Source organism: Ailuropoda melanoleuca, chromosome 6, assembly GCF_002007445.2.
Source record: "Ailuropoda melanoleuca isolate Jingjing chromosome 6, ASM200744v2, whole genome shotgun sequence".
In the NCBI taxonomy this organism is placed as follows: domain Eukaryota; kingdom Metazoa; phylum Chordata; class Mammalia; order Carnivora; family Ursidae; genus Ailuropoda; species Ailuropoda melanoleuca.
Genome location: NC_048223.1, coordinates 104,298,830 through 104,309,865, shown reverse-complemented (window position 1 = coordinate 104,309,865; position 11,036 = coordinate 104,298,830). Strand labels below are relative to the sequence as shown.

The 11,036-nt window shown below is 37.5% G+C and overlaps 1 protein-coding gene and 1 pseudogene across 2 annotated transcripts in view; both read left to right on the top strand.

Moving 5' to 3' along the window:
• Positions 1-931: 931 nt before the first annotated feature.
• The window catches only part of PCGF6 (polycomb group ring finger 6), a 32,016-nt gene continuing 21,911 nt past the window's right edge, over positions 932-11,036 (top strand). Inside the window, exons 1-7 of one of the 2 annotated variants that reach the window (XM_034663210.1) lie at positions 932-1,380; positions 2,124-2,223; positions 2,314-2,410; positions 3,183-3,238; positions 3,339-3,398; positions 4,287-4,395; positions 9,324-9,351. In XM_034663210.1, the coding sequence (XP_034519101.1) occupies positions 1,024-1,380; positions 2,124-2,223; positions 2,314-2,410; positions 3,183-3,238; positions 3,339-3,398; positions 4,287-4,395; positions 9,324-9,351 (807 nt within the window). In that variant the 5' untranslated portion in view covers positions 932-1,023. The remainder of the gene's footprint in view (positions 1,381-2,123; positions 2,224-2,313; positions 2,411-3,182; positions 3,239-3,338; positions 3,399-4,286; positions 4,396-9,323; positions 9,352-11,036) is intronic. The other variant, XM_002913896.3, reaches the window with a different exon arrangement.
• On the top strand, positions 4,410-9,316 carry LOC117802743 (annotated as a pseudogene).

The window sequence follows — 11,036 nt, the reverse complement described above, 5'->3', positions numbered from 1 at the left end:
TAGTGACTTGATTTCCTCACCATTCCCTAAGAAATATGTACACCACTCCCAAATTAGCGTTAATTTTACTCAGTGACAACACAGTCTCTCTCAGATATGATTTTCCCCCCAGCATTATTTCATTAGGGAGCTTTTGACTCCTTTCTGAATCCAGCTTGCAAGCATCATGACATTAGCTGGCACTATGTTAGTCAGCAAGAATAAAGTACCCCAACTCCAAATATCTTTCCTAAAAAAAACTGGGGGAGGGAGAGGAAGTGTGTGAATAGGTCTCAGTTACTGCTACAGTAGCCCTCCAGTAAATGTTTGTTGAATTAAATATAATGGACTTTCCTCTATGTGATGGGGACTCATGGATGGTCTTCGAATGGAGATTAAATTTCCATCCTGTGGCAATACAAGATTTAATTCCTCCCAATAAATAAACTTACATATTTCAAAATATAGACGTCATATTTCCTAATGGAAATAATCTTCAATTAAAGAAACGCACAATCGCTACTCAAATTTAAATCATTACTGTTCATAATACAACATCATTTTAACACCTATTTCAGTGCTCTGCGCATCAACTGATGCAGATAGAATACTGCTGTCTGGAACGATACCAATTTTGTCATTTTTAAAAGGGAGTGAAGAGGGATGCCGGGTTGGCTCAGTCGGTAGAGCCTGCGACTCTTTATCTCAAGTTTGTACGATCGAGCCCCACGTTGGATACAGAGATTACTTTAAAATATACAATCTTAAAAAAAAAAAAAAAAGTAAAACAAAAGGGAGTCAAGAGAGCGTCAGCCATCCAAAGGGAAAAATGGGTGAGCTTCTAAATACGACCCGCAAGCCCTGGCCTATATCCAGAGCGGCTCCGTGCACGCCCGCCCAGGTTTAGGTGAGGGCCAATGAACCACATTTCCCAGCGGGCCCTGCAGGTCTCCCGCGCCTGCGCACTGGCAGCGTAGGCAGGTAGGCAGAACTCCCGCGCTATCCAGCCGCCGGGTTTCGTCTCCCCTGGTCTCTACCCCCGGCATGGAGCGGGTCTCGGTGGTCGCGGGGAGTGCGGGCGCCGCCAAGGCCGAGGGAGCTGCAGCCATGCCGCCCCCGCCTGCCGTCTCCCCCCCCGCTCTCACCCCGGCACCAGCAGCCGGTGAGGAGGGCCCGCCGCCTTTGCCCGAGGCGGGGGCTCCAGGCTGCTCCGGCTCCCGGCCCCCTGAGTTGGAGCCCGAGCGCAGCCTGGGCCGCATGAGGGGCCGTTTCGAGGACGAGGACGACGAGTTGGAAGAGGATGAGGAGCTGGAGGAGGAAGAGGAGGAGGAGGAGGAAGAGATGAGCCACTTCTCGCTGAGGCTGGAGGGGGGTCGGCCGGACTCGGAGGACGAGGAGGAGGTATTTATAGCCCGTGCCCGACCACGCCGGGCCCGAGGGGCCTGAGGGACGAAGCCAACCCTCCCCAGTAAGGATCGGGCCGCGTCCCCAGCTCGCCGCTGCAGCCTTTGGCACTCTCGTCCACCTCCACCCCTCCCTCTCAACCTGCCTAGGCATGTGGCGCGGACTGGTCCGCGCCCGATTCCCTGCCGACTCTTTCTGCGATTATTTTGTAAATAATTTTTAAATTATGCCAGGCGGGTAGGCGCCAAGGGTACAGTGCTCCTGCCTTCCAAGAGCTTACAGTCGGGCAGGGAAACAGTCCATTTCTACAGGGTGTTCAGAGGATGGTAAACCCTTCCCTATCTCATCAGTCTCTAATTGGGAAGGTTTTTTGTTCGGTTTCTTAATGCGGTAGCGCATACATTATCAAGTTGGTAACACCTAGCCAGTCAGAATTGATATGTTAAACGTAAACACTAGTATCTGGAAAGTTTGCCCATTTTGTAAGTAATTCATAAAGTAAGATGCCCCTCGTATGGCAATATACAATATATCCAAAAGAATGAGAACTTTTTGAAACATTGGTTTATATTGTGTTATTGTAACTTTGAGCAGGATTTTGAAGGGTTGGAGGTACTGTAACATGTTCCGTGTTGCAAAGTAAGTTACACATTGTTCATAACGAAATGTGGGGATTATTGTTTAAAGAATATGAGAAGGCAAGGACTTCTAATTTAAAACTATTTCCATTGCATTTCCAGCGCCTCATTAATCTCTCTGAGCTGACACCATACATCTTGTGTTCCATATGCAAAGGTTACTTAATAGATGCAACTACCATTACAGAATGTCTTCATACGTGTAAGCATATAGTTCGCATTTTGAACTAATACATTCAATTTTTGAAGTGTCTCTAAAGCATTCTAATTTAAACATTTTCTTTTTCAATAGTTTGTAAAAGCTGCATAGTAAGACATTTTTACTATAGCAACAGATGTCCAAAATGCAACATAGTGGTACATCAGACACAACCTCTTTATAACATAAGGTAAGTGAAATATATAAGTAAAATTTGTATTTTAAATACACTTTTTCTGAAAGCTTCTAGTTCTGCAGTTGGGAATAAACTCTTGACCTGTTTCAAAAAGGGAAGTACGTATTCTCTAAAATACATATAAGAACACTTACTGTGTACCAGGCACTGTGATATCTGCTGGGGACAAAAAAATTAAAAAGCACAGTCCTCTCTTTTTGAGGGTTTTAACTCCATCACTCGAGTTAATGAGACTAGTTTAGGGCTTATCATTTTGGGGATATTTAGAATTCTGCTTTTTAAAAGTAATGCCTGAAACAACTGGCCTCTTTAGAAAAACCTGTGTGTCATAGGTCATTGTGGTTTTTTTTTTTTTTTTCAAATTTTCAGTTCATACTCCATTTCCCAAGGGAAGAAAAATACTAAAAGTGGATTGCTTTCATTTGTTCAGCAAATACTATTACATTTTTACCCCTTTATAGAAGATTGCTTTGTAGATGACACACAGAAGTTGAAAATACAGGCTCTGCAAGGGAATAAGACCAGTACACATGGAACAATTGAGCAAACCATGCAAGAGTCTGTGATTACTTATGATTACATGTGATTCATTTACTTGAGGTTATCTCAGGTGAGAGCCAGTGCTACCTAAAAGTAATTCACCTCTGAAAAAAGAGATATCCATTCCCAAGAGAAAACAGTTGCAAAGAGCATCATTCACTCTCACTCTGTACCAAAATGCATTTTGCTGAATTCTGAGGTATTCTCCATCCTTTCCTTTTATTAGGTTGGACCGACAATTACAAGACATAGTGTACAAATTAGTGATCAATCTAGAGGAAAGTAAGTTTGTTTTATTACATAGTTGTGAATCCCAGAATCTCTGCTGACTCTACTAGTTACATTTTAAGTGTAATTTAGTCTGTGTTTTATCATTTTTTAGGAGAAAAAAAGCAAATGCATGATTTCTATAAAGAAAGAGGTCTAGAAGTACCTAAACCTGGTAAGTTTGGGTGTATATCATAACGTATGTATAGATTAAAGAATACTAACTTAATAAAATTTACTCCCTTTGAGGTTCTTTTTGGTGATAGCCAGTTATTTTATGATCAAAGAGAAAGATTATGAAGGTAAAGATGTAGTATAATCCAATTTAATTATTATAAAAATTAAAGAGTATAGGCTCTGGAGCTAGATTGAGTTTGATCCTAGCTCTGACACTTTACTTTCTGTGTGACTTTGGCACATTACTTCAATGTCTCAGTTTCCTCATCTAGAAAGTAGGGAAAATGGTAACATTTCATAAAATCGTTGTAAGGATACATTGAGTAATACAAAGCACTTAAAACAGTGCCTGGAACATAGTAACTGTTCAAATAGTTTTTGTGATGTTGGTAATGTCACAGTATAGAAGTTAGATAAATTTCTGTTTAAATCCTGGTTCTTCTATTTACTACATATTGCCTAATCTCACTTAAACAGTAATCTCAGTTTCTTTACAGTTTTAACTGTTAAAAAAAGAGTAGCTGTATACTTACGAAATTATAATAAGGATTAAACAAGAATGTGCATGTACAGTGCTCAGTATGAGCCTTGAGCCCTGGCACGCAGTAGTGCTTGTCAAAGATTAAACATATCTGTTATGTTATGATTATCTCTCTCCGTGGCCCTGAAAAGTCAGCCATATATGTCTGTCTTCCATTGTGGAGTGGTCTCCAGGTGCAATTTCACTGGCTTTGACAGATTAGTTAATGTTATTAAAGAAAGGGAGATTGAGTGCTTTATGATCTTTTAAATAGTCAACATACTTATAATATGTGATTATTTTTCAAAGATCTCAATTCATGAAATTTTTATTCTAACTCAACTTTTTTCTTTGGCTGTTAAATAGCTGTTCCACAGCCAGTCCCTTCGAGCAAAGGAAGATCTAAGAAAGTCCTAGAATCAGTGTTTCGTATTCCACCTGAACTTGATATGTCTTTATTACTAGAGTTCATTGGGTGAGTACCCTAAACCTCTACCTCTTAGCCTCAAAATAAAGAATTTGGTAAGTGCCAACAGTTACAAAATGATCCTGAACTCAGGTAAAATCAAGTTTTTCTGATATCCTCTTAAAAAATTAGTCATGAAATGTTTAAGACTTAGAAAAAGATCTAAAGAATAGTACTACAACCACTTGTATCACCATCATCTGGCTTAAGAAATAACCCATGCTAGTATGGCAGAAGCCTTTGGCTACCTCTTCCTGTCCCTCCTCCCTTTTCTTAGAGGTTAATAACCACTCTCCTAAAAATAATGATCGCCATTCCCATGATTTTTAAAAAATGTTTATCTCATGTGTTAATCCATAAGTAATAGGTAGAATTGCTTTTGTCCATGAAAAACTTCATATGGTATCACTGTGTTTTACAACTTGCTTTTTTTTTTTTTTTTTTTACAACTTGCTTTTTTCACTCGGCTTTCTGTGATTCATCATGTGGAAGTGTGTAGCTGTAGTTCATTCGTTTTCATCGTTGCCTGGTAGTCCCTCAAAATCAACATACAATAATTTCTTTTCTTGTACTATTGAACATTTAGCTTGTTTCCATTCTTTTTTTACTATTATAAATAATGTTGCTTTAAATATTTGTGTACATATGTCCTTGTGTGTGTGTGTGTATATACATACATATACAGGATAGTTCTCTAAGAGTATAGATTTGCTGCATCTTAGCATATGTTTGTTTTTAACTTTACTTGGTTTTGTCAGTTTGTTTTCTAAGGTAGTTGTGTATCTTTCTAATTCATATAAATAGCTTCTTTCAAACATCTTATGTAGCATATGGTGTACTCCATTATATTGCAACATTGTTAAACGTTATCATGATCACAGAGTTGGCATGTATCAAACTGCAGTTTTCAAAATACTTAAATAGTTTGCAGAATAAACTAAAATGCCTTTTTTGGAAAAAATCATTTTATGTCACTGATGACTACTTTACTTTTTAATTATTTCCTCCTTTTAATTTTAGGTTGCCTGTATCATTACTTGTGTCTAGCTTGTGCTATGTTGTATTTATCTCTTTATGTAGTCACCCTATGTTCTCAGCTGATATTAAGGACCTCTTAAGGCCAGAAACGTTTCTCATGCCTACACAAATCCCATGTAGTAGTGGTTGATAATGAAATAAAAATCCCTTTGGAGGAATGAACAGAAACTGTAATACCAAACTTTAAGCCAGCAATTTCTGGTAGCAAAGAATGTGTTCCAATCTAAATGTCCAAAAGGGACCTGGTTAAATAATGGTATATAGCATATGACTATGCGTTAATGTGACAGCGTATATGCTAATATGGAGCAATCTCCAAAATAAGAGAATACATAGTGTGTTCCTATTTATTTAAAGACAGTGGTGGAAAATATGTGCATAGAAATGTATTTTACATGCACAGACCATTCCTGAAAGGACATATAAGAAAATGGCAGCTAGTTACCTCTGGAAAAGGACAACGAAGGGAAAGTCTTACTTTTCATTGTATTTGAATTTTTACCATGTAACTTGATTTTTAATAAGTCTATTTAATTAAAATTTAAAAACTGAAAGGAATTTATATTTCTAAAAAATATTTTGGGGAAATGTAACATTTCCTACAATGCACGGTAAGAACTGATCAGCTTTTTTTATACATTTTTTGAAAAGTGGCAGGGTTGCAATGATAGCAAATATGTGATGAGTATGCCACTATTACCTCTTCCTTTACCCACTGCAGAAATCAATAATTAATCATGGCAGGCTTTCCTAATGGGTAAGACTTGACCACAGTACTCAAGGCAGTCATTACCACTTACCAAACTTATTACATTATTAATACATTCCCTGCTATAGAAAAAAGAGCCTTCATGCTCTTTCCCTGCTGCCAGTCGCCAGGAGGCTGAGGCTCAGGTGGACTCGGTTCGGTTCCACCCAAAACCCACCACCATGGCCGAGTAAGGCATTGCTGGTGGAGGTGTAATGGACATTAATGCTGCTTTACAAGAGGCGGTGAAGACCGCCCTCATCCATGCTGGACTAGCATGTGGAATTTGCAAAGCTGCCGAAACCTTAGACAAGCACCAAGCCTATCTTTGTGTGCTTGCATCTAACTGTGATAAGCCTATGTATGTCAAGTTGATGGAGGCCCTTTATGCTGAACACCAAATCAACCTAATTAAGGTTGATGACAACAAGAAACTAGGAGAATGGGTGAGGCTCTATAAAATTGTCAGAGAGGGAAAACCCCATAAGTGGTTGGTTGTAATTGTGTGGTGGCTAAGGACTACGGCAGAGAGTCTCAGGCCAAGGATGACATTGGGGAATACTTCAAATGCAAGAAATGAACAAATAAAAAACTTGGTCCTTGTTCCAAAAAAAAAGAAAGAAAAAAGAGCCCTCACTTGGAATAAGGGATCTAGATTTAAATCCTAGCTTTTGTGTTATCTAGCTTTGTAAACATTAACAAATTGCTTTTCGTTTATCCAAAAGATGTTTATTAAGGTCCTGCTTTACGTACCAGCACAGCATTCTGCTAGTTGTTGAGAATACAGTTTGAATAAGTTAGCCACGGCCTTTGCCTTCCTGGAACTTTTAGTTTTAACTTCTCCGAGCTTCAGCTTCCCTATCTGTAAAAAGAAAGAATTGAGTCTTTTATGTTGATGATTATGATGAGTAGTCTAACTCATAATATAGCTCTTTATCTGTTTTCAACTGGTTGAGGGGAAGAAAGCTTCCAGTGTGGCAAGGAGTCCTTTTGAAAGAAAGCTTCCAGAGGCAAAGAATCCATTTGAAGTCACCAGTCCCCAGAGTTCACTACATGGAAGAGCTTTTATGTTACCACAAAAGTCAGGCTCCTGAGGATAGCCCATAGGCAGCTCTTTCATGGCAGGACAAGTGGCAGAGGAGTTTTAACCTGATGCAAGTACAAAAGCAAATTTGGTCCAGCTTTTGACCTCACTTAAGCTGGAGGAGCAAAAAACACTGAGGTAGGTTCAGCCTGTGAACAGTGATTTTTCAACCACTGGAATATGAAGTTAGATTTCCCCCTAAATTAGGTACGCGTGTTTCATGATCTTTAGATAGTCTTCTACTTCTCCTTTTTTGTTCTTCAGTTTCCGTGTGTAAAGTAGAAGACGGTAAAAAGAAATAACTTGAGACAGGCAGTGTAGTGTGTATAGAAAGCATATCCTTTGAAGAGTCTCAGTAACTCAAGGTGTATAACCCTTGGGATGTAGCTGAACTTCTCTCATCATCAGTTTCTATATTTCTGAATTGGGGATTATAATAGCAACTAACAGGATTGTCCTAAGTATCAACTTATGGTGTTCCTACCATGTCTAACTATTACCAATATATGAATATTGAAGTAATGCAGGGTATTCAAAAGTAAAAGTTAAAGTAGTCTGTGGTACTGTAATTTGTACATGTGCCTAGTAAAGAAAATGGACTCACATGACATAAGTGTGATACAGCAAAAATTTCATGCAATCTTAAACTCAGTAGCATGTAGTGAACCAGGGAGATGATATCCAACTATACGCTGTATTACTTCAACTAGAGTACTATGTTCAGCTCTGAGCAGTACATTTTAAGAGAGATGTTGGTAAACCAAGGTGTAACCAGAATAGTAAAAGGTTTGAAAATCATGTCATATGTGGTAAGGGAAGGAACAAAAATAATCTGAAAATAAAAAACAATCATAAGCCCCTTAAGTTCACTTCAAATCTTTAGAGGATTATCATATAAAGGAAAGATTGGGTCTAGTTCACAAGACTACCAAAAGGCAAAACTAGGACTAGTGGGTGTAAGTTACAGGGAAAAACTTACTGCTTCAGTGCAAGCAAGCAATTTCTAATGAAGTTGCCCACAAATGGAATGAACTGACTTGTCAGATAAGAAGCTCTCTATCTCTTTAGGTTCCTAAGCAGAAGCCAGATGACCATACATCATGGATTCTATAGAAATTAAGTCTTGTAACAAATAGGGTATTTTATTTTACAACTCTAAGCTTATATTATATATTTTAGGTTTCTATTATATCCATATATATAATATTTATATTGTAATATTATTTATAATATAGCTTATATGTTGTATTTTAATATATTTCTCTATTTGTATTGTAAGAATATTCCATAGATGATGCAGTTGTGATCTGGCCTACTCTTCACAACATGATAGGGAAGAGAAAATGTGGATTTTGATGCTAGGTACACCTGAGTTTGAAGCTTTATCATTTAATAGCTCTGTGACCTTACACAAGTTTTTAAACCTCTCTGAGCTTAATTTTCCTCATCTATAGAAGGGGAATGCTAATACCTGATATGCAGGGCTATTATGAGGACCAAATGAAAAACATGCATCCTATATGAAGACCTAATATAATGCCTGGTACATAATAGATGCCCAACAAAAATTAGTGCCCCTAGTCTCCTCGTGCCATAATCGATTTAATCAAGAAATCTCTTTGTACTTCAGGGTGAAGAGCAAACTGAGTAAATCATGCCCATTATTGCTATAAGTAAAACAACAGGAAATCTAGCAGCCTTCTTGTAAGAAATCTATCTTGTAAGGGTTACTATAAGGAAAAAAACACATTAGTTATGATAGAAAAGTTTTTACTTTAAACTGGAAAATGTTAGAATGCTACATGCGGGGAAATCTAAATATTAAGGATATACTTTTAACTCCTGGAAGGGCACAAAGTGGTGTAAAATAGCGGCTAACATTGCCTTTGCCTTACCACTAGGTGGCAGAAATGACAACTACATTTATTTATTTTGTAAAGGGTTAGGTGATGGTGTTTTAAAATTAAATTGATATTCCTCAAATATTTATATTCATGTTATTTTCCTGTGTTGTATGATTTAACATATAGTTTAAAATGTTGATTAATTTTGCTTTCATTTTTTCAGTGCTAATGAAGGCACGGGACATTTTAAGGTATTTTATTTTTATTTATTTCACAGGAGGACCATATAGTACACAGTTAAAGATCAGATTAGCAATCATGTGGAGATTGTTTTCCATTAAAGTAGTGTTTTATAAATAAAAGTTGTAGAAATATGAAGGACATTCAGTAATGCTCTCATAATAAGTTTATGAGAAAAGAGTTATTAAGTAGGGATTTGTTTTTAATTCAGGACAGTGGTCTAAGAAAACAAGTGAGAAAATTTTAAAACTCTAAAACCAAATACTGTGATAACTTGGTGACTTTACAAAATATTTCAAAGCATTTTTTGCATAGTTGGCATTCAGAGTTAAATATGAGCTTAAATTTTTATTTGCATGTAGCATTTTGGGCTCAAGGTAAACCTGCCCTGACTTGTTTCAATCATTTATGAAATTTAAGAGGTAAGAATGAAGTCCTTTGTTAACGTACCTTAGTTCAGAGTTGTCTTAAAGGCTCTCTTGTCACAGGTCCCATTGTATACAGTGTTGCTCCTATAGTCCTATAGTATAAGTCATTCCGGAAGAGGTAACTTTTCCTTTTTTTTTTTATTTTTTAAAGGTAACTTTTAAAAAGGTCTAAATCAGGCCTTATAGTTCCTTGTAAATATATAGGAAATAGCTGACTTTGATCTGTTTAGATTTTTAGTGACTTTTTCAAAGTCCGTACTAATACTTGGGTGAATTATACCTGGTCGGGTATACTGTTTTGTGAATATAGTATTGGCTTAGAGACGTGAATTAAAGCATAGGAATAGATGGGTACTTCTATGGATGAAGTATATTATAGAAGTTTCCCAGAGATCAGTGTGATGGAAGGAATGCAGTGTTAATTTTGGTAACTTTGAATTTATTCTAAGTTGTAAAATATCAGATTTATGATGATTAGGAAGTTCTTTCCTAGTAGTATGGTGGGTGGGAAAGTGGCATATAAATTTCTGTATGGGACAAGTACAGTGTCATATGCTCCTAGAGTTTGCCGAAGATGTTTGTCCAATGACTTGTAGTAGCCACACAAACCAACAGAGTATAAAAACTTTATGAAGAAAGAACTAGACATTAAGTTGAAATATTAGCCTGTTGCTTCCACAGAAGCACATATGGACCTAGCATATTAATGTAGTTCCAGTCGTCACACATTAGAAAAATATGATGGCAATACCACCTGTGAAGTATTCGTGCCAAAACAAATGTGAAGCTAATCACACTCCTAGATTTAATTACTAATTTACAAGAAATTCAGGGGACAAAGGAACATGTTAAATGACACTGTAGGAATATAATAAGCCACATCTAGACAGTGGAAAGCTACAGCACAATTTTGTTTCTTCAGAATAAAAGAGAGAGAGGTGAAGAGGAAACATATAGATTGAACATATTATGGTGCGCCTGGGTGGCTCAGTCATTAAGCGTCTGCCTTTGGCTCAGGGCATGATCCCGGGGTCCTGGGATCGAGCCCCGCATCGGGCTCCTCCACTGGGAAGCCTGCTTCTTCCTCTCCCACTCCCCCTGCTTGTGTTCCCTCTCTCGCTGGCTGTCTCTCTCTGTCAAATAAATAAATAAAATCTTAAAAAAAAAAAAAAGAACATATTAATTAAAAGAGACTCAAGGGACATAACTAATTACAATGTATGGAGTTTATTTGGATTTGATTTGAAAAATAAACTTAAGTACTTATG